General features: G+C 51.5%; 1 protein-coding gene across 2 annotated transcripts; it reads right to left on the reverse strand.

Moving 5' to 3' along the window:
* Nucleotides 1-570: 570 nt before the first annotated feature.
* Nucleotides 571-12,665, reverse strand: LOC144274224 (C-type lectin domain family 2 member E-like). 2 transcript variants are annotated; one of them, XM_077832872.1, is made up of 6 exons: nt 12,511-12,665; nt 6,717-7,280; nt 5,867-5,983; nt 4,286-4,455; nt 2,522-2,625; nt 571-2,281 (listed from the first exon to the last, which is right to left on the reverse strand). In XM_077832872.1, the coding sequence occupies exons 2-6, from the start codon at nt 6,901-6,903 to the stop codon at nt 2,152-2,154; spliced, it is 708 nt and encodes a 235-aa protein (XP_077688998.1). In that variant the 5' UTR covers nt 6,904-7,280; nt 12,511-12,665; the 3' UTR covers nt 571-2,151. The 2 variants fall into 2 exon arrangements, with proteins under 2 accessions (XP_077688998.1, XP_077688999.1); XM_077832873.1 differs by lacking the exon at nt 12,511-12,665 and adding an exon at nt 8,877-8,897.
* Between the last annotated feature and the right edge of the window lie 13,326 nt (nt 12,666-25,991).

A 25,991-nucleotide genomic window follows, 5' to 3' on the forward strand; every position in this document is an offset into this window, starting at 1 on the left:
CGGGGCCCTGATCTCAGCTGGGGCAGGGACTGTCTCTCGCTGTGTCTGGGCAACGCCCGGCACAATGGGGCCCTGATCTCAGTTGGAGCCTCTAACCACTGGTGTCATACTTGATGCTTAGCATGGTGGTGTGGGTTCGTGTGTAATTGTTTGCAGTTTGTCTATCAGTAATGGTTCCTGGGGATTGTGTATGGCTAGACAGAGAACAGCTCAGGTCTTTGATCTCTCTCTCTCTCACACACACACATTCCACTGTGCTCATGACAGACAAGTTCCTTCCCTGGGAAGAGACGTCAGGCTGAGCCCTGCCCTTTATATGCAGAGACCAGGGAAAAGCCCTTCCCCTAGTGAGTGGCGAGCCCTTCCCCTAGAGAACATCACCCCTTGGCAGGCAGAGGGAAAGATGAAGAGGATCGGGCAGAAAAAGGAGAGAGAGAGACACACACACACACTGTCGTCAGTTCATTAGTCCTTGGTGGGAGGGGTGCTCACAGCCCTGTTGGCAGGACGCAGCTGCTGCCTCAGTTTCCCTGTTGGGGTGGGAGGAGCCATTCACATGAGGATTTAAGGTTTACAGAATAAAAATGTCCCTTCTGGGAGCTGGTTTATTATTATAAAAATGTTGTACATGTACACACATACAGAGTCTATCCTAGCACATGCCAGCAATCCTCTTGTCCGCGGTGCCTCTTCACGCTCCTGCAGCCCTCGCAGCAGGGCCTGCAAACCAGCCCTTCTCGCCTTACAGCAGGAGTTTGAGTCCTTCCCCCAGGCTGCAGGGTTCACCCCGGCCCCTTCACTCCATGGCTGCAGGGGCCACAACACCTCCAGAGACAGTCTCTGGCAGATCAGTCCAACCACTGCTCGTCTCCGGCTCCTGCCCTGGGTCTCTGAGGGGAGGGACGCTGCAGGTTTGGCTGCTCCCCTTCCAGTTTCCTAGTCAAAAGATTCTGTCTCTGTGCCATAGACGGGGCCTTGGCTTTTATACCCGTTTCCTCTCCCAGCAGGATTTGCTGCCAATTTTTCACCCCCTACTGCTTGTGAAGTACAAACAACTGCCATGTCCTGTCTTATGGCTATAGTGTATTCCATCTGTCCGATTGTTGGGGTGCTCTTGTTTTTCCAGCTATAGCACTGGGACATACACAAGGCAGGACATTATAGTGAAGAGTGTGGTATAAAGGCAGGCATTAGATAGGAGAGAAGGACAGATGGAGGGGATTGTCCTCAGTTTATTAGTCCTTGTGGGGACTCCCCTGTTGGCAGGATGCAGCTGTTGCCTCAGTTTCCCTACAGGGTTGGGAGCAGCGGTTCACATCCCCTCCTGCTCGCTGCTTCTCTTCATGCTCTCGCAGCAGGGCCTGCAAACCAGCCCTTCTCGCCTTACAGCAGGAGATCAGGGGTCCTTCCGCCAGGCTGCAGGGGTTCACCCCAGCCACTTCATTCCCCTGGCCAGATCACTCAGCTCTTCTCAGGCTCCTACGCTGAGCCTCTGACAGGCGGGACGCTGCAGGTTTGGCTGCCAGGGCTCCCCTTCCAAATGATTCCTTTCTCTGTAGGACAGAGTGAGCCAGGGCCTTTATATCACAGCCCGTCACAGCACGTTGCTTGTGAAGGACAGGGCAGCTGCGTCCCGTACGGTCTCGTGGCTATTATATGTTCCATCTGTCCGATTGTTGGGGGTGTTGGCTGTCTGGTGACCAGGGGTTCACTCAGGCCGGGGGTAGCTGCACGCGGGCAGGAAAAGGAACATGGATGAGGACACAGCAGCCAGGTAAGCACAGGCCCAAGGATGGTTTTTAAGCGGCAGGCTCCAAATGTTATTAAACCTGAACACAGGGGCTGCCCTCAGCCTGGGAGGGCCACGGAGTCTCGCCCCTAATTCAGGGTGGGGCTGCTGGAATGGAGCCATAAAAGACCCACATTATGTGGTCTCCCTGTTAAATCCCTGGAGCACCCCACATTCCCAAATGGGCCAATGGGTGCCAGAGGCTCCAAGGGGAGGAGCTATACGCTGTCTTTCAGCGACCGTCTCTCTTTCTTGCTGCTGGGGCTGTCCCCCTTCGCCAGCCCCATCCAGTCCCCCACTTGCTGAGGCAGCTTGGGACAGCCCCGTTAAAAGGACAAGGCCCAGCCTCATCCAGGTCACTGTCACTGTGCTTTGCCTTCTGTTTTCTCCACTGGTTTGCTGCAGATCCAGCGTCCCTCCCTGGCGCAGCCTGAACTGGAAATATCCCCGCTGTTCAGAAAAGCACACAACCCTTCTCCTGCTATTATAAACCTGCAACAGCAACAAATAATAATAATCAGAAATCCAACAAAACTTTGAAAGCAGCTTCCACTAGCAGCCATAATCTGGCTCCAAGCCATTTTCCCCAAGGTCACAGCAAACCTGGGGTGAAACCAGGAATTGAACCAGATTTCCTAAATCACAGCCCCAGGCCCTAACCACAGGGCCAGTCTTCTGTTTTAAATGTGAGCTGCATCATTCACTGAGTGAACAGAACTCAGAGGGACTCACCAGTTGCTGAATTTGGTGCCACTGACCCATTTCCAGGGCTGGTTCAGGTCCCTCCGGAGGCCGATCCAATAGTTGGGGATGTCTTTATAACGCATCATGAAATTCTTTGTTAGAAAAATAAAAGTAAATATGCGTCACACACCATTTCTGGGCCCCCTACAACCTGCCCTTGATTCTCTGAGCTACGACACGGGGTGCTGGGCAGGGGGTCCAGGCTGGGAATTCGACACCAAGAAATAACAATCCAGACTCGAAGGCAGCACCCATCCGCTCCATGAGCTACGGGGAAGTCAGTCCATGTGTGGACATTGTGCTAAGACTAGTCTAGTTTCAGAGTAGCAGCCGTGTTCGTCTGTATTCGCAAAAAGAAAAGGAGGACTCATGGCACCTTAGAGACTAACCAATTTATTTGAAGTGAGCTGTAGCTCACGAAAGCTCATGCTCAGATAAATTTGTTAGTCTCTAAGGTGCCACAAGTCCTCCTTTTCTTTTTGCAACTAGTCTAGTGCGCTTAGTAGAGCTGGCTGGAGCTTTTCCATCAAAATATTCTGTGACAGAAAATGTGTTTCCTGCAAAAATGAATTTTTTCAAAAGTAAATTTTGCTGATTTTTTTCCATTTCCACTGAGCAATTATTGTGTTTTGGGTCAGTTCAGCATTAGTCTGTAGCCAGCTGAGCTACCAGGGTGCCTTGTGGGAATTATAGTTGGGCCTCACACCTCCACCTCCCTCTACTATGGGCTGGTTCCCCCTAGACTACATCTCCCATAAAGCACCATGGTTTCCCTATTGGCTGAGCCACTGCTGGGCATCATGGGTGAAGTAGTCCAACCCGGGATCTCAACGCACAAAACGGGGCAGAAGGCACCCAAAGGACAACTCGCATGAGGAACCACAGCTGCTGTTCAATGCTGAACCAGGCTGAAACAAAATGTTTTGATTTGCTTTGACAAATCAAACTGTTCTGATCTGTGAGTGTCAAAAGAAGTTGGTTTGATCAAACGTCAAAACCAGACATTGTCACATATTTCTGGAACTGAAAGGAAAGTTAAAAGTTGAGTCATTTCAGCTTCTTGTCCCGATTCCGACATTTTGACATTTGTTTTTATCCTACATTTCCCATAGGCTGGAAATTCTGATTTTCATCCAGCTCCGGTAGTTAGCAGCCATCTGGCTCTGCTCTCAGCTGCACTCCAGGCCTTTACCACTCCTACATGCTGACCAAATCCCTTGATTTTACTGAGAGTCTCATGCTGTTCGGTGCTTTTCTTAACACCCCAGCTCCTGGAGTCAGGTGATTACAAGAGACTCTCATCTTTCATAAGTTTCTAACTCTCATGGTTGCAGAGATAAACTTGAAAATGTGACCCCCTAAAAGCTACAACACCAGAAAACAAATTAGAAGCCCTGGCAGCTGTTATTTTTCAGTCAATCTCATGGTTTTGGGGGTCCTGACTGCTGATTTTTAAATGCCTGGGTTGGCAATGCTGCTCCTGTCACATAAAAGGGGCTGGAAAGCATCTAGATTCCCCCACTGGGAACTCCCCTGGAGGTCAGCACATTAGCCCCACACTGCTCAGACTCAATCCCTGGTGAACGGGGAGGATGGAGAGTGGGTGGAGCACTCTGTACTCTGGCTATTCTGGGATGTGAGAAGTTGCCCTAAATTCAAGCAGCATCTGGGGCCCTGACAGCCCCAGGACAAACCCAGCAGAAAGCCGCCTTTGCCACCCCCACCCTGTGCAGCCCAGAATCTGGGGCTCACCATTTCCTGCTGGGTGTCGATCACGGCCAGGGAGGCACCGAGTGCGGAGCAGTTGTTCTGGCTGTAGGTCCAGTTTCCTTCAGTCTCTGAGAAATAGTAACACTTCCCCAGGTACCCGAGCCAGCCGTCCGGGCAGGCAGGACCAGCTGGACACGGCTCAGATTTCCTTGCTGGAGATGAGAAAGTAGCAGGGTGAGAGATCTGCCCGTCTCCCTCTGTAGTGGTCTCCCTCCAAGGGAACCCGCCCCCCCCAGCGACACCACACCATGGAACACCGTGCACGCACCCCAGGGGAAGCTGGTCTTGCGCCGGGACACGTTCCCCTTTACAACAGGGAGAGGCCAGCGCCCACCCTCCAGCTCCCCACAGCGACACCGGCTGTGAATTTGGAGCCACGTTTCCAGCCCTGGTCTCCTTTGCTGTGCCCCAGTTTTGCCCCCCTGCAGTTAACTGCAGGCACAGCCGGTGCCGGTGATTGCACCCGCATGTCAGGCACTTCGGCTTCTGCATGGCAGGGCTGGTCTGCGGGGGAAGCAATCCCGGAGCCGTGTGTCGTGGGCACAAAACCGTGCTCTGAAAAAAGGCCAGTGGTGAGGCCTCCTCTGGTACCAACCAAAAGATGAGATAATTATAATCAGCCGCCAGGTGGAGCTGGACACCCACAGGTGAGATGCTAGGTATAGAATAGACGCAACCAGACACCAGGGGGTGCTGTTGTCTCTCAGTTTGAATCTACCAGAGGAGAGGAAAAGACCCTCTGGATCCTTTCACTGAGGAGGAGCAGGGGGGGTTTTCATGAAGGCTTGGATCTAGGTGCCCGTGAAGCCGGCTAGCGCGGCAAGACGCTGGACTCGGGGGGAAAGCGGCTTCATGAGACAGGAAAGGTGAGTGTAGACCCAGGTTCGTGTTTTGTGTTGTTATCATTTGTGCCCACCTCGTTCTCTCGTTTCTAGTTAAATCGTTTTTCTTTCCTGAACAAACCTCTCCTGTTTATTAGCCATGCTCACAAGGGCTGTGTGTGATACAGGAGCGGTGGTTTATGGTAAAACTGGTAAATACGGGCATGCTGCACCTTTGGGGCAGAGGATCTGGGATTTCAGTGAGTAGCCGGTGCCAGGGCTGGAGGTCACAGGGGCACGCTGCAAAGGGACACAGGGGTTGGGGTGCAGCTATTGTTATCTACAAGGTAAAGCCAGGGCTGGCCTAGCCGGGAGGAGAGGGCTTGCGAGGCTGAGAGGCTGGTGGGGTTAGGGAGCTGACAGCCAGCTGGGAAAAGATGGAGACAGGTGTCTCCCTGCTGGAGACAGGGGGGTAACACGGTGACTCACAGCCCTGGGTAACCAGGTGCGTTTGGGTGACATGGCAGAGCGAGCCAACAGCCAGTGGGAGCTGGACTATGGCGGGTGAGGGGGGAGAGACCCCACAGAAACACCCCGGGCTCAGCAGAGTCTGATGTGACTGTTGAAGCAGGGGTGGGCTGTGGGGGGAGGGGGGGAGAGGGGAGAAGTTGGGGGGTGTTGTGAGATTTCCAGCACGGAGTGTAAGACACAGAGACGGGGCCAGTGCAGCCTCCACGCTCACCTGACAGGGCGATGAGGGCGACGATGAGGGTGATGACAGTGATGGTCAGGATGAGAACAAGAACCATGTTCAGAACTGCCCTGCGACGTGCCTGTGATTTCAACCTAGAGAGCAAACCTGTAATAGAAACAGCCATTAAGGCTCACGGGGCGGCTAGAGCAGGGAGAAATGGGCCCTGCACTGATCAGCAGCACCAGCTGGAGCTGGCTTAAAAAAAAGGGGGGGGTGGTATTTTCAAATATACAGAGAGAAATTTAGAGAGCATGAAGTGAAAATTTTCATTCCAAATGGGGGGGGGAGTCCTTTCAACTTAAAAATAAAAATAAAATCAGAAAAACAGGGGTTTCAACTGGAGGTTTTCGGAGTTTCCCCCTGCACTTTCAAACTGTTTCCAGTGAAAGTGTTTATCTAAAAGGGGAGAGAGTGGGGGGGGGGACAGACCCCAACATTTTAAATCAAAAAGGGATTCTTTTCCTACTTCAAACACAAAATTCCCCCCCACCACCAAAAAAAACCCTTCCCATTAGAAATGAAGATTGGCTTTGTTTCCATTTGAAACCCAGAAACCTTCTGAGCAAAAAGAGTTGTGGGGAAAAATCTGTCTAGTTCAAAAAAGCATTTTCCACCCAGAAGACGTTGATGGACATTTGACCAGCCTGTCTCGCACTGATGGAGGAGGTGGGGTGACTATGCAGGGACTGAAGCAGGGATCTCTGGACACAGAGCTAAAAGCTGCAGTACATTGAAGGCCGTGGCTAATTTAAGTGTATTTTACATGGACCAGCCACTAAAGGGAGATAAAGGCCCTCCTGAGTTAAAGTGTAAGAAGATCCCAAAGAGGCAGCTGTACCTGTAGGGTAAATTTTGCTGCTCTCTCCATCCTTTGGTGGGATGGTCACATGAGTTGTTCCGTTTGGTTTCATTTGGGTTACATGGGAAGCCAGGAGTGGATTTGGCTTTATCTTCTCAGCAGGATACAACCCGTTCCACATCTTTTCTGTCTCCGAAAGAATTGCGGACTCCAAAACAGGGGACATGTTCACCTTTCTACGGCCAGTGGTAACTACGGCCCTGTTCACAGTGGGTCTGGCAGTGCCGGCAGAGCCCTTCGTAAGGAGATCTTCAAAGCAGCTCACTGGATTACAGCTCAGGTGCGGTTTGGCTATGTGGGGTGATCAGGAAAAGCTCCTTTCAAATACAATTGGATTGTGAGTTTTACCTGAAGACCCCGACCAGCCAGGCTGGGCCCGAGCTGTGTTCGAATGAACTGTTTCAAAGGTATCCTTGGCACGGCTTTTATCCCCAGGGTCAACTAGGCCTTAGCAGGCGCTGACCAAATCAATTCCAGGTCGCAGAATCATCCTGGTTCTGTTTCCTCTTACTGGTTTCTGTAGGGTCTGGGTTCGAGGTTTGCCTGTGGAGAGAATTGTCGGGTTACTTTGGCTGGCTTGTGTCGGGGTTTTATCTGCCCAGCCACAGCCCTGCACAGCAGGGGCAGTTAGAGCTGACAGAGCGAGGACTGCCCGGGTTTCTCTACAGCGATTGTCATCTGAAGGATCCCAAAGCACTCGACAAACCCATGGAGGCATGCGCTGGACTGGGGTCAGTTCCATGTAGAGAGAGTGGGGCCAGATCTGATGGTGTGAATTGGGGCAGCTCCATTGAAATCACTAAACCTAGATCCCCAGCTGGTGAAATTAGCCATCGCTGCACTGCAGTCAATGGGTCCTGACCCCCAGCTCTGATGGGTGATGTCTGTGTATATGTCTGTTACAGCCACACCTGAACTGGCAGCAATGATCACTTCCCCTTATGCAAATAGTTTACAAGAAGTCGTTATGGTTTAATTGCAGTGCCTGGAATTTTGCACGGGGGGCCGGGGGCAGTTCCCTCTTTCTGCCCTTGGGGGATGCCCCAGGAAGTCCCTGCACCCCTGGTGGGACAGGGCCTGGGAGAACAGCAGCAGACAGACAGTCCCAGCTGCACCCTATGGCCGCAGCAGAGCTGTTACTGAGCAGATCTGAAGGGGGCACCCCATCTCCAACACCAGCCAGCACCAGCTGCTTCAGCGGGAGGGGCACGACACCCCTGTACTGGACGGTGATGGAATAACCTGCCCCGGGGACAGATTCCTCCCTCACCCCCATTGCTTAGAAGCTGGGGCTTATACCTTGCCCAGGAGGGTTTAGAGCCCTTCCCACTCCAGGTTATTTTGTAATATTGATGTTTATAACTCTGGACAGTCCCACTATATCTATAAATGTCAAGAGCTTGGCAGGATTTAGAAAAGGAGATTGACCAAGGAGATCTTGTGGCAGTGAGTTCCACAGGCCAGCTGTGCCTTGGGTGAAAACGTATTTCATTAGATTTGAATCTGCCGCCTTTTCAAGTCAGGGGCGTGGTTTCAGGAGAGCTGCTGCAAAATGACACCTGCCCCTGAGTGGAAATGAAAAGTCATTCCAGTCAGGCAATAAACAGCTCCATCAGTGAAACAATAAAAGGCAGCTAAACAAACAGCCCCCTCCTCTCACAGCTCCTCTAGGGTATTAGCAGAGCTATGGGGGAGGGGGGTAACGGCTACCTCAGCCAGCTGGGCATTGCCCCATAGTCCCATTGTGTGTCATAAAATGCTACAAGGGCAGGAATCCGGGAGACAGAAAATGCACCCCGGTAAGAGTCTCCCGTGCTCGTACAGGGATTCAGAGTCTCCCCTGCCCGGCACCTTGTAACATCTCTGCCCCCTGCCTAGTGGGGTATAAAATGCCACCGGATTAGGATTCTCCCCTCTCTGTTAGACACTTGCATCATCACCAACCCACTGGCAACTACACCTGGCCTGGGCTGGTGCCAGTGAATCACTAGGGCTACATCTCCACGGCATGGTCAACCCAGCTCTGTGGGATCCAGGTTTGTGGCCACTTGCATCCACACTGCACTGCAAACCTGGGCTTATGATTGCTGGCCCGGGGCCTCTCAGCTGTGCTAATGGTCCACACCGCACCGCACAGACCTTCTGATGGGTCTGCAGCTTGAGCTGTGTCCACATTGCAAAATGGCAGAGCTCGGACCGGAGTCACACCAGGACGCAGGCTCAGACTCGCCCCAGCAGGATGCTAGGACCTGACTTGACCGGAGTCAGACTGATCTGTGTGTGGACAAAAAGGGGCGCGGTCTCAAACCTGAGTCTGAGCTGGGCTCACTGCGCTGTGTAGACACACCCTAGAGTCACTTTTTTCCACCAGTCAGCAAGAAACTATCACAATAAGGAATGCAGCATTCTCGGCTGAGATCTTAATCTCTGCCACAGCAGAGCTTCTGTCTAGAGCTGCCCCCCACCCTCTCCTATGTCGCTCCCCCTGCACAATTATAGGATCAGCCCTGCCCGCCTTCCTCCCAACACCATCTGCCCCAGTGGGCATTTGTCCCCGGCTGCTCACAGGATCCAGCTTACACAGTGGGGCTGGCAGATCGTATGATACATGACATCCTGACAGACTCACATAGCCAACACACCTACACACACCCGCCGCTCACGCACAAACGCACCCACAAGCTGGGGCAGCAATTCAATCACCGATGTGACTCCCTGGGTGCTATGGAAGAGAAGTAGCGGGGTGCTCAGCACCATGGAGGCAGAGCTCTCATGAGCTCTGTGCTGCGAACAGGTTCTGCCCCGGGGGCAGGGAGTTTGTTTAGAAACAGAGGCAGAGGGATTAAGATAGCAAAAGTCTTGGCATTAAATGAAATGAAGGTTAGATGATCCTGAAAGCATTGCCAGGCACTCCAGTTAAAAGGTAGGAAACAAAGGGCGGGAATAAATGGTCCATTTTCAGAATGGAGAGGAGTAAATAGAGGTGTCCCCCCCGAGGGGCTTGTACTGGGACCAGCACTGTGCAAAATGCATCAGTGATCTGGAAAAAGGGGTAAGCAGTGAGATGCCAACGTTTGCAGTTGATACAAGAAGAGAGAAGACAGAGAGGGGACACGATAGCCATTTTCAAGTACCTAAAAGGTTGTTACAAGGAGGAGGGAGAAAAATTGTTCTCTTTAACCTCTGTGGATAGGACAAGAAGCAACAGGCTTAAACGGCAGCAACGGGGTTTAGGCTGGACATTAGAAAAAACTTCCTGTCAGGGTGGTTAAGCACTGGAACAAATTGCCTAGGGAGGTTGTGGAATCTCCATCATTGGAGAGTTTTAAGAGCAGGTTAGACAAGCACCTGTCAGGGATGGTCTAGCTGGTGCTGGTCCTGCCATGAGCGCAGGGGACTGGACTTGATGACCTCTCAAGGTCCCTTCCAGTCCTATGATTCTACTCAAGATAGTTAAGACCCAGGCAGACTGCGAAGAGCTATGAAAGGATCTCTGAAAACTGGGTTGTTAGGATATAGCTATTCAGGCCTGTCTGTAAAGGCCTTTTCTTTAAGAATTTAGGTGTATTCTTGTCACTTGGCTAGTTATAGAGGTACAAAAGAAAGAATCAAAATCACTGTCTGCCGGTGTAAGGGCCTTCTCTCACGGCGACGGTCTGAGGCCCTGTTCTTAGGCTAAGGCCTTTGGCTAAGCAACAGAGGCTGCCATAAGCTGGGAAGCGACTGGTCACCTCCTCACATCCCAAACCAGTCACATTGAAATAAGGCAATCTGGGGCTGTTGGAAAGGTGATCCGATCTATCACCTCCAGAGAAAGGGAAGGGCCTAGAGGATGTAAAAGGAAGTTTAGTTTGATAGTTTTCTGTCTGGTAAGAACTCACCAATAGACACAGCTGGGAAACCCTTATGTCCTTATAGGTGTACTTGTGAAATCCTCACTTCTGTATTGTTTTGTCATTATAGTTCCCACTTTGCTATTGTTTATTTGCAGGGTCTCTGTCTGGTTCTGTGATTGTTTCTGTCTGCTGGATAATTAATTTTGCTGGGTGTAAACTAATTAAGGTGGTGGGATATAAAATGGTTAAATAATCGTGTTACAATATGTTAGGATTGGTTAGTTAAATTTCAGGAAAATGATTGGTTAAGGTATAGCTAAGCAGAACTCAAGTTTTACTATATAGTCTGCAGTCAATCAGGAAGTAAGAGGGGCAGGAATGGGAACAGGGAATGGAGGTGGGGAAACTGGAATCATGCTTTGCTAGGGGGGGAATTGGAATCATGTTTTGCTAAGGGGGGTGGGGAATGGGAACAGGGACACAGGTAAGGCTCTGTGGTGTCAGAGCTGGGAAGGGGGACACTAAGGAAGGAAACTGGAATCATGCTTGCTGGAAGTTCAGCCCAATAAACATCGAATTGTTTGCACCTTTGGACTTTGGGTATTGTTGCTCTCTGTTCATGCGAGAAGGACCAGGGAAGTTAGCAGGTGAAGGAATAAGCCCCCTAACATGGGTGACTGGGCAACTAAATGGCAGATGAAATTCAATGTTAAATGCAAAGTAATGCAAATTCAGTTGGGATTGGCCCTGCTTTGAGCAGGGAGTCGGATTAGATGACCTCCTGAGCTCTCTTCCAACCCTAATCTTCTAGGATTCGATGACATGGCAAAATACAAACCCAACTATACATACAGAATGATGGGGTCTAAATTAGCTGTTACCCATCAAGAAAGAGACCTTGGAATCGTTTGCAGGACCCTGGAAGTATATGCAAATTGAATCCATCTCACTGTGTCTGTATCATCCCCAACTCATTCTCTAGCTTCAGAAGACTTAAAAATTCTCTCCAGTCTTCTCTCCTGGATAATGCAGCTGTCCTGAACGTGCATCAAGACCATACCAGGGAACTAGATGTAAATAAGATTGCTGGCCGGAGACATAATGTCTTGAAACTGGGACATTAGTGAACACAGCTTCTAGGTGACTGCAATGATCTGAATATACTGTAATTCATGAGAATGTCATTAGGTAGTTCATAACAACTGAATCGTTATTCAAATAGTAAAGATACCAATGACTGACACATCCAGTAACTAGAATATGAAAGAAATGTATACATATGCTGAAAATAGCCTCCCCCCGAAACTAGCAGAATGCCCCCCAAAACACACACAACCTCTTCAAAAGCACCCGCCAGCAAAAAGAAAAATCAGGGCCTATGAATTTAATAATCGGTAACTTGAGTCCAGCCAAAGCAGCTGACAAGCGCTCTCTGGTCTCTCTGTGGATCTGCTCTGGCAGGGAGAGAAGCAGCAGCTGCTGCCCAGGGTGTTTGCAGGAGGGTCCCTATTTGCAGGGCTAGCCAGCGGCAGAGCAACGGGGCAGGAGCCCGGGGAGTGAATCCGGCAGCTCCGGCCCCAGCAAAGGCATCCAATGGAGCTGGCACCAAGGGTCTGACCCCAGGGCACAAATCCGGGTGCTTTGCAGTGGGGTGAAGCAATCAGATCCCACCTGGCTCTGCGGGGCGGACACATCCCAGGCCATTCACTACAGCCTGCCCAGGGGCATTGCATCTGTCCCCCCGCTCACCCTGCCCCATAGGAGCCCCCTGCAACCAGCCCCTCAGAGACCCGCTGGGGCAACTGAGCTGGGAGCTAAACTGGATTCGTGGGGACAAAGCCGGGGAGAGACAGAATGGAGGCAGCCCAAGGAGAGCTCCCCATGCAGATATTGCCCCCCCCCACCCCACCCCCCAGCTCTTGCTGCTCTCTGCTCACCTGGGCAGCAGCCAGGCAGCTCCCCGCAGGAGGACCAACAGCAGCGAAAGGGTTAATTCCAATCAGGGAGGGTTTGCTGGACTGTGAGACACTCACAGTCCTGTGTCGGTCCCTCGCTGGAGCAGGCGGGTTATACACTGGCCCCACAGCTCCTCCCTGCTCTGGGCGTCAGTCATAAATATTCCAAGAAGCTGAAACAAAACAAATTTTAAAACTGCATCCTGGAGAGGATTTCAAATCAAAAGCAATCCACTTCTTGACACGTCTTTCAGAAACAGAAACATGCCCGGGTGGCAGAAAGCTGAGCTGCCCCAGGGACCCGAGCCAAAGACTCTGTGGCCCAGTGAGCACTGCAGGGTCACTGAGGCAGGCAGGTCAGGCCGGGCTAAAGTCTCCCCGTGCAACACAGCTTGGGGGCAGATTTCCCCGGGCGCTGAAACCTGAGGGCCACTCTGGACTCGGGGCCTGTCTGCACTACAGGGGCCTGCAGCCCTAACTGTCCTGGTTGGCTCCCCGGGGTGTACTTGGATAAAGGGGCTCAGATTGGTACCCAGATCCCCTGGCAGGGAGGGAATATCCTGTAGAGGTGCAGGGCACCTTTATACAGAGGCAGATCACTGTTTTTTGGGGCCCTGGGCCAGAGCAGATGGAGACCCCTCCAACCCCCCTCCAGTACCCCTGCTGGGGAGCAGGGTCAGGGTGCGGGGCCTTGCCCCCCCAACCCCTCACCCGCCTGGCGCTCCTGCCAGGGAGTGGGGGCCACTGCACCCTAACCCTACTGGCAGGAGTGCTGGGCAGAGCGGGTCAGGGCACCCATATTTCTGGGGGCCCCCCAATTGGCCCAGGCCCCGTTGGCCCAGTGGCTAATCCACCATTACCAGTATAACCCATTGTCCACACCAAGGGCTTCACCAGTGTAATTATTGCGCTAAAAATATTTCACAGCCCCAGCCAAGGTACTTAGAGCGGGATAACTCTTCTAGTGTGGAGCAGCTCTTAATTCACAGTGTCTCCATCCATGTGCGGGGTGCAGGGGTGCGGGGAGCGGAGGGGCAATTAAAGTGATTTTAAGTTTAAGGCACCTTTACACTCCCTGAGTGAAATCCATGGACGTCCGTGAGAGTTTTCCCTTGACTTCAGTGGATCCGGATTTCACCGCCCCCCCCATCTTTTGATGAGCCTGCTACTGGGACATTAGGGGTATCCAGGGGGAGGAGGTGAGTGAGGTTGTATGGTTTAGAAGGAATCTATGGGCCAACGGGGTTAACATGCCCCAGTCACTGCCCAGCTCTGGACACTTTCAAACAAGGTCTGAGGTTTGGTACATGGAGACTTCAGCTTGCTCAGGACCATGGCAACCCCCACTACAAATCCTCCTCCTAACCTTTAATTAAAGATAAAGACAAAGAAGGAAAAACTGTCCAAGCCTTTGGAATGTAAAGTATCAACTCTAGTAAGTCCTCTATGGTACCAACTCCCCTTGTCCCCTTTCGCTGGAGAGAGTTTTTAAAGAAGGAAGCCCCTCCCCTGGTCAGACAGTCCCTTAGACGGTATCACAGATGGCAACAATTGTCCTTTGGGGGAAGAGAGAAGAAGTTAGTTGAGATGGGCTGGAGCTGCTGTTGTTGCTGTTAAAGTCCGATCCCATTTCATCCCGGGGTGGTGTTTGGGATTCAGCAGAAAATGCCGATGTTATCCGGATCCCTCTCTCTGGCCTGGTCTGGTCAGGGCAGGACGTCTCTCAGTAGGACGCAGAAGGTCTGGGGTCCCAGCAGACGATGGGGCAGTCAGGCCAGTCAGTCACTCCAGGAGCCAATTTTTCGTCTCAAAGTCTCTTTCATTAAGGCCCTCACAGGGGCGTGGTGGGCGGCATGGGATATTTTGGTCACCAATTAGGCCTAGTTTCCAACACACCAACTTTGGGTCACACTTTGTGTGGACCAGGCATGATCTTAACCCAGTCCTTGAATTACATCAGCAGACCTTTTCCTTTGGACTAATTCAGTCGCTCTCCCTTGTACCTTTCCCCGTCCATATGTAACCCAGGCCTGCTTGGTGTGGGGCTCTGTCCCCCTCTTGTGGCAGCTAGGCCAGCTAGCGATTGTTGAGCCTGCTATAACTTTGGCCAAGAGAGGTGCGTCTTTCAGCTCATCCAGTAGAGGCTTATGCCTTAAGCTCCAGACGTCCCAGGTTTGTTCCCAGCTGCCGCCGACGGGGGAATCTGTCGGCGTTACAAGTGGTGCAAATTAAGCGCTGTTCCTAGCCCTGGACCAGGGGATGGAGAAAGGTGTGGGGTAGCAAACACTAATAGCCAGGGATAGCTAATAGGTGGATGTCAGTATTTGCTGCCAGTGGCTAATTGTGCTGGGGAGCAGTTTGTTACCCTATATGTGCCACCTCTGAGCTGGCAACCGGCAACTCCAACCAACACAACACAACACAACAGAAACCTTCCCTCCTCCCCTAGGTCTCTCTAACCCACCTACCCACCCCACATCCCAGCTTCCATTGCTAATGCACAATGTGTAGTTATATGAACTGGACTGGTTGCTCCCCTGCTGTGTGGTAGTTAAATAGACACAGTGAATACAACAAACCCTCCCAAGGTCTCAGCAGGGATCAGGAACAACAGGCTTTGCGGCTTGGATGTGTCCGTAACGATTCCTTAGAGACAACTGGGCTGATATTGGCAGAGAAAGCAGGATGAAAACCCCCTCTGGATCTCACGTTACTGATTCAGCTGCTGTCACCCTTTTAGCCTGATTTGCCAATGTGCTCAGCACCCACAGGTCGGCTGGAACTGAGCCAACTCCAAATCAGCGGATTGGCTTAAAAAGCAGGAGATTTAAAGCGAGGATGAAGTCCGGGTTCCGTTTATTTGTCATTTGGCGTAATCGGTCATTGGCTGCAGGAGTGTTCTCAGTGCGTGCTGTCCCAGCTCTGCACGGGTACGCAGCAGACCTCGATCCAATGGCCCAAAAAAACCACAGACTCAGTTCTGTAGCGAAGGCTACCAGCCGGGTTTATTGTCAACGAAGCCCCATAATAACACCCGGCAGACTTTATGGGGATACTGGGACATGGATGCCCATGAGAATGGCCTCGGCTCAGTCAATGGTGGGATTTTACATTTCCCCCTTGGCCAGGCAAAGACACGCTTCTCTGAAACCCTTCTTTATACATCAATACAAACAAGTTACATGTTGCCCCGCCGACATGGTTCGTTACCACTCTCTGACATGGTCAGGAACTACCTTCACCTTGTACATGTTGGCTTGCTAAGAGAGCTGTATCCATCATGCTGACCTTATCTTTCAGAGGGGTCAGTGTGTCCCCCTATCACCTTCTGGGAGTGTGTTTACACCATGATCGTGTAGCGGGGTGTTCTGTCCTGACACTTCTGAATGCGTTTACATGAATACTTAGTACCTAGGAGTGCTTGTGTTTTTGCAACACCAGTCCTGTTCTGGCCAGGTTCTGTGAGCTTGCAAGCAAGCGTGTTTTGTAGCAAGGCCCGACTTCTGCTCACAGCCTGATTTTTGCTAACTTTGCTTTATATCACCAAGGCCTGACTGCTTCAGTTCAGGCCCCTCATACCAGGCCTCACCTCTCAGGCTCTCTCTTTGTATTGCATCTTGTTTTGTGAATGTAGAGGCCACATTGTCAGGCCCCTCTCTACAACCGGGAGGGCTAGAGCCTTCCTTTTTAAATGGAAGCTGAATTTCTCACCTCAATCACCTGACTCCAGGAGCTGAGGCTTTTTTAAAAAAATACTCCAAATACGATGAGACTCGCAGTAAAACTGTGAGCGTGCAATGCTGCAGACGTGTTGTCAGATGCTGGGTTATGATTTCTGCTAATGATTGGGTGAAGGCAGGACCTAGCACATTCTCTTTGTAGAAGTGTATGCTACAAATGGGTCAAGGAGCACCTAGAGCAGGGATCGGCAACCTTTGGCATGTGGCCTGCCAGGATAAGCCCCCTGGTGGGCCAGGCCGGTTTGTTTACCTGCTGCATCCGCAGGTTCAGCCGATCGCGGCTCCCACTGGCTGCGGTTCGCCGTCCCAGGCCAGTGGGGACTGTGGGAAGCGGCGCGGGCCGAGGGATGTGCTGGCTGCTGCTGGCGGGCCGTGGGCCAAAGGTTGACGATCCCTGACCTAGAGCAAAACTTTATGCTACCGGTGTTGAAACTGACTAAAGCAGGGAGGAGTGATTTAAATCTCCCAATTGAATCATGAGTTCAATCAGCACATGGAGAACCTGCATTTAAATCAGCTTGATGCCTATTGTCCTTTTAAATTCTATTCCCAGAGCCAGGTTGGGTCCACTGCTTAATTTGTGCCAGAGCTGGGCCCCGCCTTCTTTAGGCTCAGCAGTTTATTGCCCCAGCGTCTCTGGGCTTGCCGGGTCATTTATGAACGTAAAAAAATGGCTTGAGCCCCGGCACCTCTGCTGGTTGGTTCTCCTTGACTGGCGTGGCCATGACAATGTCTGTGGGATCATTGGAGCAGGGGGATGAGAACATAGGCCTTCGATCTCACATGTGAGCGCCCTACCGCCAGGCGACAGACACATTCGCACCGTCTCTTGCTCTCTGTCTCCTCCTCCCCCCGTGACTCTTTCAGTAATTATACGGTGTGGACCAATTGCATGGGAAGAACCTGAGGGTACGTCTACACTGCAATTAAACCCCTGGGTCTGGTCCAGGTCAGGTGACTTGGGCTCGGGCTGCAAAGCTATGGCGTGGACATTTGGGCTTGGACTGGACCCTGAGCTCAAGGACCCTCCCCGCTCACGGGGTCAGTTTCGAGCCCCACAAGCCTGGCCAGGCACAGCTGTGCCTCACGTCTTTTATTCCAGGGTAGACGTACCCTGCGAGAGCCCGAAAGAAGAATATCCCATAGCTTGAGCAGCCACCTGAAGGGTAGGAGAGCCCTGCTCCAATCCTTTCTCCCCACTGGGTGGGATTGGATCTAGGTCTCCCACGTCCCAGGTGAGTGCCTTGCCCAGGCAAAAAGTTATGCCTCCTCCCTTGGGCTTTGTGGAGCGCGGTAGGTGTCCAACTCATTCTCACAAGACACCACTTTGGAACCTAAGCGAGCAGATTCCAGACGGGGGTTAAGACAAGAGCTGCCCAGAATGGGTCAGACCTGGCCATAGACACCACTCAGCCGCCCCGACATAGGCGCCTAACTGGGTGAGAGGGGTGGGGCTTAGGACACCCCCCTGTGATCCGCATCTCCCATGGGCTGGCCTAAGCAGCTGTCCACGTAACACACTGGCTTTTGTGGATTCCATTCCTAGGTGCCCATCTCTCCCCATGTGTCATACAGGGAGCCGAAGCAGCTAACTTCAGGCTTGGTGGGTCGCCAAGGTTGTACCTGTGGTTTTCTAGGCACCAAAAAGTTAGGCGTTGGGATGCTCAGTGTCACATCGCCTACGTCCCAGTGCAGCTCTGGGCCTGAGTGTTTTTCTCCAGACAGGGGCTGCATTTTGTACCCGCTGCCCCTCTCTGGTTTCTGCTGTGGTGAAGCCGGCTGGGGATCCTGGGAGAGCTTCAATCAAACTGAGACCCAGAGGCTCTTAAAGACCTAAAATGGAAAACATATGGGCCCGTCAGCACAGTGGCCCCCGTATGCGTCATAGGGGATTTTAAAGAGAATTTATTTTAGGCTGCTCCCAGATTATTCACATGCCCCTAGTTAAACCATAAACGTATCGCAGCTGTCGCCAGGAATGCTGGAGGCCTGGGAATCGGGGCGGGGGGAGGAACATGGATTGACCTTTGGGGGAGGCAACATGGGTTGACGGGATGCAAGGTTGGAGGAGGGGGCTTTGATTTGGTGGGGGGGTTGATATCTCCATCCCCCAGCCCAGCTGACCAGCCGCAGCATCAGTCATCCTCTTGGCCAAAAAATTATCAAGAGACAAAGATAAGCCAGAACTCACAATGGCTTCAAAGTCCTGGGATTCTTTGGGTGTGGGGTGGGGAAGGAAGGACCGTTTCTTCTCAGCCTCCACTATGAGGACCGTCCCCTTTCCTCTCCTCTCGACCCGGCTCTCCGCCCCGTCACAGACACCTTGTACTTAGTAGGGCATGGGGCTGCTCCTAGCAAGTCAGTCATCTGTATTAGCTCCGGACGGGCTACAGAGCTCCCTTTAGAGAGAGAGAAACCAGAGATGTGTTTTCCATACATGCCTTTAATGCCCAGCCAGGTATGAGGGAGGTTAGCGTCAATAAGGTATGTTATGCACGGTGCCACCTAGTGGTAGGACAGTGGGAGAGGATGACATTCCAGGGTGGATTTTACAACTATATAAAGATCTCACATGCCATCAGGATGAGTGTGGCAAAAATAAACCAATGGACAGAGCTATTCTTCCCGGTAGACGCATTCTAAGAGAACTACTCAGCATTTGCAGTTTCCCAAGCTAAACTTCAAACTGACGTTTTCTTGTAAACTCCTCTGTATATAGTTTTATACGCTGGCCAGCAGGAAGTTTAGACTGGAAATTAGATGAAGGTTTCTAACCATCAAAGGAGTGAAGCGCTGGAACAGCATTCCAAGGGGAGAAGTGGGGGAAAAAGACCTATCTGGCTTCAAGACTAAGCTTGGTGACTTTATGGAGGAGATGGTATGATGGGATAGCCTAATTTTGGCAATTAATTATTGTCGGGTGTCTCAGTTCATATTAAATGAAGTAGTCAATTTCTAGCTCTTGAGGTTGTGTGAAAAACCTTAAAAGAGTATCCTCAGTGTAACCAACACAGTGACATCTTCTTGAGTCTGCAGAGAGCCTGAACTGATTGCTCTGAAATAGTGGACTGGCTCTGAGTATAATCAATGCAGCAATGCTGCCTAAATCTGCAGAGAGCCTGAACCAATTGCTCTGTGACCTGGGGGGAACAACTGACCATTCATCTCAATAGGGTGCTAACTCCCAACCCCACTGTTTAGGGCATCCTGTCGACCCCACTCCAGCATGGGGCTGTGTGTGTGTGGCAGATGGGGAAGACTACAATGTCCCCCTCCTCCAAACAGAGACACCCCAGCTGCTGGGCTAAGTACTGGGGGCTCCCACTGCCAGATTGGCATCTGTGGAGTGGAGTGGGAACTCCTTGCTACCCCTGCTCTCCTGATGGGATAGTGATCCCTGCAGCTGCTCCTGCCCTTCTGGGGAGGCAGAGAACCCCAGCCTGCCCCAAAACCAGACCAGACAGGGCCCCCCAATCCAGCCAGCACACCGCTGTTGCGAACCTAGTCCCTGTCACAGAAGAGGGGTCAGGGTAAGGGCACAATGGCCATTGTGGGGCAGGACAGGTTCTGGTGTGCCTGGATCACCTTAATCCAGCCCTGTGCCTTGGGCCACCCCATCCCCCAACCCACCCTACCCAACTGAACACACAACCATCCACCCGCCCCTGCGCTGCAGAACTGTGCCGGTCCCAGGCTGAGGACCCTTAGTTCAGTGGGTGCTTTACAATTCAAATTCCGTCTCGGCATGGAGATTTCCATATCAAATCAGGCTCCTTTTCCACTGACATCAGCAGGGCTGGTTTCCCATTCCCTGCTCCTGTTTGGCCGGAAGAATCGACTGAACCCTGACATTTAGGCAGATGGGACATCAGGGCCAGGATGGAATTTCTGGTCAGAAAGACACCCCCCCACCTCCCACCCCCCACCCACTCATTATAGCCTGCTGCTTAGGGCACCCAGCTGGGTGTGAGAGACCCAGGTTTAAACCCCAATCGCTCCACCTGACTGGGAGCAACAGCCCGAGTGAAGGTCTCCCACACCCCAGGTGAGCGTCCTGACTGCTGGGCTATAGGGTGTGTCCTTCCCCCGCACTCCCGTGGGAGCTTGTCCACTTTGTATAAATAATTAAATCATTATTGCAGCAGGGACATAAAACTAGATCTTCCACAGCCCAGGTCACCGGCCATATGGGGTATTCTCTCCATCTGTCTTTATACATATACAATGATGGGGTCTAAATTAGCTGGTACCCGTCAAGAAAGGGATCTTGGAGTCATTGTGGCTAGTTCTCTGAAAACGTCCACTCAATGTGGAGCAGCCGTCAAAAAAGCAAACAGAATCTTGGGAATCATCAAGAAAGGGATAGAGAATAAGACAGAAAATATCATATTGCCTCTATATAAATCCATGGTACCCCCACATCTTGAATGCTGTGTGCAGATGTGGTCGCCCCATCTCAAAAAAGGTATATTGGAATTGGAAAAGATTCAGAAAAGGGCAACAAAAATGATGAGGGGTATGGAACGGCTGCTGTATGAGGAGAGATGAATAAGACTGGGACTTTTCAGCTTGGAAAAGAGACGAGTAAGGGGGGATATGATTGAGGTCTATAAAATCATGACTGGTGTGGAGAAAGTAAATAAGGAAATTTTATTTACCCATAACACAAGAACTAGGGGCCACCCAATGAAATTAATAGGCAGCAGGTTTAAAACAAATAAAAGGAAGTATTTCTTCACACAATGCACAGTCAACCTGTGGAACTCCTTGCCAGAGGATGTTGTGAAGGCCAAGACTATAACAGAGTTCAAAAAAGAGCTAGATAAATTCATGGAGGATAGGTCCATCAATGGCTATTAGCCAGGAGGACCAGGGATGGTGTCCTTAGTCTCTTTTTGCCAGAAGCTGGGAATGGATGACAGGGGATGGATCATTCAGTGATGACCTGTTCTGTTCATTCCCTCTGGGGCACCTGGCATTGGCCACTGTCGGAAGACAGGATACTGGGATAGAAGGACCTTTGGTCTGACCGAGTATGGCTGTTCTTATGTTCTTAATCTTTTCTTTCATTTTTTGGAAAATAATTCCAAAAGGGCTCGGTTTCATCCTGATGAGAAACAGGAAATTTTTTCAAAAATCGCAAAAATTTTCATGAGGTAGGAAAACTAGTCCCCTCCCAGCTCTGCTTCTCCCATCAGCGTTTCCTTTGTAATTGACCTTTGTGGAAATTCTTTTGTTCTTTCCCACAGGTGGTGGGATTTCCCTTAATCTGTGTTAGATACAGATGCCGCCCCCAGCACTGTAACTGCCTCAGGACAGCCCCTGAGATAGGAAAGTCTGTATCATGGTCATTTTACAGGCAGTGGAAAAAAACGAAGGGATTTTTTTAACCTACACCACATGGAGTCTGTATCAGAGCACAGAATTGAACTGGGGGTCTCCCAAGTTAGTGCTTTAACCTCTGCACCATCCTTCACCCCCAAATTCCCCTCCCCTCTCCTCTCCTCTCCCTAGGGCCTAACATAACATTCTGTCCTGACTGAGGGACAGGCCTGCAGCCTGAGAAATGGGAATTTCACACAGCATCCGAGCGATTCCCAGCATGCAATGCTACGCCTGCGGGACCTGGAATATTTGACTATTGAGCCATGACATTTTTATGCATGGGAGAGTTCTAAGATCATTGTCAGTGGTTCCTAAAATATCAGACATACAACGCCTCTCTGCCCCCGATTCAGCTGGATTCAGTGGCTACTAAAGCGTCCACCTCTCCAGGAAAAGGAATAGAAAGAGAATCCACAGCACATTCTCAAGGGTGGGGGGTGAACCCCAGGCTCGGGGAGGCTAGCCCCCGGTCCGGTCCACCCTTTCCGCCTGCCCCCCCTTCCCCACAGAAGCCCAGAGGCCCCCTCCACACGGCCGCCAGCCCCGGGCCACCTAAGCGCCTCCAGCCCCAAAGCGCCCAGTGGATGGCGTGCCCCCCACCCCAAGCCCCAGAGTGCCGAGTGGACAGGCGGTTCACGGCCCCCTGCCCCAGCCCCAGAACGCTGAGCGGGTGGGTGAGCGCCACATGGCCTCCCACCCCCTTCACCCCAGCCCCGGAGGGCTGGGCAGCACAGCTCCAGCACCGGGGGCCTCCCCAGTGGACCGGGGGCCACCCCAAGCCCCAGCTGCCCTAGCCCCAGCAGGCTTCCCGGAAGAGGAGCCGGCTGCCTCGGCTGGGGCCAACTCGTGGCAAGCAGGGCGGAGCGTGAGCGGGGCCTCACAGGGCTGTTTGCAGAGGTACAGCCTTCCCCTGCCTATGCTACCCACCGCCCATGCATGTCCTCATCCTTCCTGGATCATATCTACACGAGCGTTCCTGGTCCCCAGACGGCATGCACAGAATACACCATGCTGGGGCCTCTAAAAGAGTCACAGAGCTGACCCCTTCCACCCCAAACGGCATGTGTTTGCTTAGTGACACCAGCGCAGTTATCCTCTAGTAGTTTTTAAAAAAAAACAACAGCAACAGGCCATTAAAAAATCAAGAAAACAAAGCGATCCAAGTCTCATAACCCTTCTACCTCCCATGTAATAAGGAAAAGCAACAGTCTTAGCAAATATAAGCCATAGGCAACTCAGCCCCATGCAAACAGTCTTGCCTTTGAAAGAGGAGTTTTCAGGGTGGGTCAGAGATAAGGTTATTTGGAACTGATCTCACTTCTTCTCCCTCTCACTGGGGGGAGCCCTGCCCCCTGCCCCTCCTCCCCCAGAAGTCTGTTGACTCACAGTACATGGAGTGCCCAGAGCTTAGGTCCCATCCCACGCCAGACACGGCCCCACGGTGGTGTTACAAGGGCAATACACGGCTGGGGTGACATGTGGAAAGGAGGAGAGAACTGGGCCCTTGTCAGACAGGCGTAGTTATACCGCTTTATGTGGGACTTTGTTTGCCTGGCCGTGGGGCTCCAGGCACCAACCCCTGGCTCCAGCCACGTGGCCCCGGCTTCAGGCTCTGGACCCCGGCTCTGGCTGTGGGGCGGTGGAAGCTGGCCCTGGGTCCCAGCCGCGTGGCACCAGGCTCTGATCCCTGGCTTCAGCTCCGACCGCCCAGTGGTGGGCACTGACCCCTGACTGCAGCCACACAGGCTCACCACCACGCCCGTCGCCCTGGGCCCTCACTGCCTCCCCCAATCTCCAATCCACCACCCCCAGGTCCCCACAGCCCCCCCTCATCACCCCTGGCCCCTGCTGCCTCCGGCTCTGAGCTGCCCGTCCAGGGCTTAATTTGCCCTGGGGCTCACTGAGAAAAGTAAAAAGAAAAGGAGTACTTGCGGCACCTTTTCTTTTTGCGAATACAGACTAACACGGCTGTTACTCTGAAACCTGAGAAAAGTGAGACTTTTCACAGCAAAGCTAGCTGGGGGGCCCTGATGAGTGATACTTGTAGGCTTGTTAATATCACTTATCAGGGCTTCCCAGTTAGCTACTAAGTCTGCTGTGAAAAGTGATATTAGCAAACACACGTATATCTCTTTCCCCACCATTGTTTTTATTATTGAATCTGCAAAAAAAATTTAAAAAATGCTATGTACATAAATTACAATGATCTGGCCGTGTGTTGAGGCAGATTTATTTGTTTTCCCTAAAGATAATTAAGTATTTTAGGGAAAAGTGTCCAAGCGGACACCAGCAAGAGTTGGTGGCCGCACTCTGAGGCTACCAGACAATTTCTTGCGAGAACCTCTGCCTTCGGGGTTGGCTTTGACAGCCCCCCAGCAATGCAAAGTGACCCGGGGGAGAGAGGCTGTTGGTTACATCCTCAAACAAAGGGAACAAAATCTGCCCTGCAGGGTATGTCTGCATTAGGAAAGACATTGAGGTTAGGTGGGATCTAATCGCCCTCCCAGATACAGACATACCTGTAATGGGCTCCCCATTGCAGCCTTAACTGGGAGAGCTGTTCGATAATAAGTCACACACAGGTTGGGGAAGCTAACCTTGGTTTCTGAGCTCCAGACACTGACCCTTGTCACCTACATTCCAGAAAGTCATAATGACTGATAAGCTTTGGCACAAGAACACTGAGCTGTGCAAGGCTGACCTTGCATTTAAGGTTGTGGGCAGGTATTTACGAGATCCAGGTGCAATTCATAGAATCCCAGGGTTGGAAGGGACCTCAGGAGGTCATCTAGTCCAACCCCCTGCTCAAAGCAGGACCAATCTCCAATTTTTGCCCTGATCCCAAATGGCCCCCTCAAGGATTGAACTCACAACCCTGGGTTTAGCAGGCCAATGCTCAAACAACTGAGCTATCCCTCCACCCGATCTTCCAGTTCCCCCCATCTATAGAAAAGGGTCTGGCGGATTCTCCTTCACTTGAAGCCTTTCCATCAAGCCTGGATCTCTCTAAAATACACTCTAGCTCCCCCACATGTTATGGCCTCAATGCAGGAATCCTTGGGCGAGTTTCTCTGGCCTGTGACCCACTGGAGATCAGATTAGATGGTCAGAATGGCCCCTTCAACATAAGCTAGGTGTTATACACAGAATCTGAAATCAACCAGCGCGTTCGGTGCCAGAATGAACGTTTACAATAACAGCATCATAAAAATATATATTGCTTTTGAGCTGTGCACTGTTTGAATGTCTCGGCTAATGAGACAATAACCTTGGGTGCAGTTTTATGCTATTCAAGATTAGATTTTTCTCTTCCAAACAGACTTTAGAACATCTCCCCTGTATCACGCACAGAGTATTTCCTGGAAGTCCCCAAGCCCAACATGCTATGAAACCTCCAGAAGGGTTGAAAATATTTACTGGAGCTCCGCTCCGGATAGCTCTGGCTGAATTTAAGCCCTGCGCACGCCATCACCCAGAGAATGATCATGACGTGTTTTAAGGTTTCTTTGAAGCATCACAGCTCAAGGGAGTTAGCCACCCAATTCCCTCCACTGGAACCCCATCCACAAGCAACCGGGGATATAAATGCCCCACGCAGGTATTTCAAAATTCGGTGACATACAGAGGGGAAAATCAAAACCATCCAGGGAGTTTAGTAGCTAGGAAACAGAACCAGCCACTGATTCTGCAAAGACTTATGCATGTACTTGTCTTGAAGCACCTGAGTAACTTGCTGGGTTCATTTGTGCATAAAGTTAATCACATGCATAAATCTTTACAGAGTCCAGAACACGTCTAGCTCATCCCCATCAGAAAGCAAAGGCCAGCCAGCCTTTCTCCTGGATAGGAGAAACTTGTTCCATTTTCCATCTTCCTATAGAAAGAGGCTTGGCCGGGAAAGGCAGGGAGCATGAGCGGGAACCAAGCAGAAATTTTCTAGTTATGAGAAATCCTTCAGCCTAGCGAGAAGGGAGGGAAGAGTCAGCGTGGGAGAAGAGGAAGCATTCGATGGGAAAGCTTTAGCAAAAGCCCTTGAGAGGTTTTTGATTAGCGAGTGGGTGACAATCAGTTCTGTTCAGTATGTTCTTATCCCGCCCTTGTCACCAGATGTGCATTAAATCTAGGGTGACCAGATAACAACTGTGAAAAAACGGGATGGGGGGGTGGGAGGTAATAGGCACCTATATAAGAAAAAGTCCCAAAAAACGGGAAGAGGTGGAACTTAACGCCTTTTGCTTGGCCCGAAATGAAACATTGGGTTTTGATTTCAAGGCTTCTTTTTTGAAAGGGTTGAATTGATTGGCCTAAAACGAAAGGAAATTTCTGAATGGAAAAAAA

This window comes from Eretmochelys imbricata, chromosome 14 (assembly GCF_965152235.1).
Source record: "Eretmochelys imbricata isolate rEreImb1 chromosome 14, rEreImb1.hap1, whole genome shotgun sequence".
NCBI lineage: Eukaryota > Metazoa > Chordata > Testudines > Cheloniidae > Eretmochelys > Eretmochelys imbricata.

Bases quoted from the DNA above. Each gene is read 5' to 3' on its own strand.
- LOC144274224 (XM_077832872.1), bottom strand. From the start codon at position 6,903: ATGTCCCCTGTTTTGGAGTCCGCAATTCTTTCGGAGACAGAAAAGATG. The intron at 4,456-5,866 runs GTGAGCGTGGAG...TCTCATCTCCAG, and splicing joins CGCCCTCATCGCCCTGTCAG to CAAGGAAATCTGAGCCGTGT. The intron at 2,282-2,521 runs GTGAGTCCCTCT...TTGCTGTTGCAG, and splicing joins GGCACCAAATTCAGCAACTG to GTTTATAATAGCAGGAGAAG.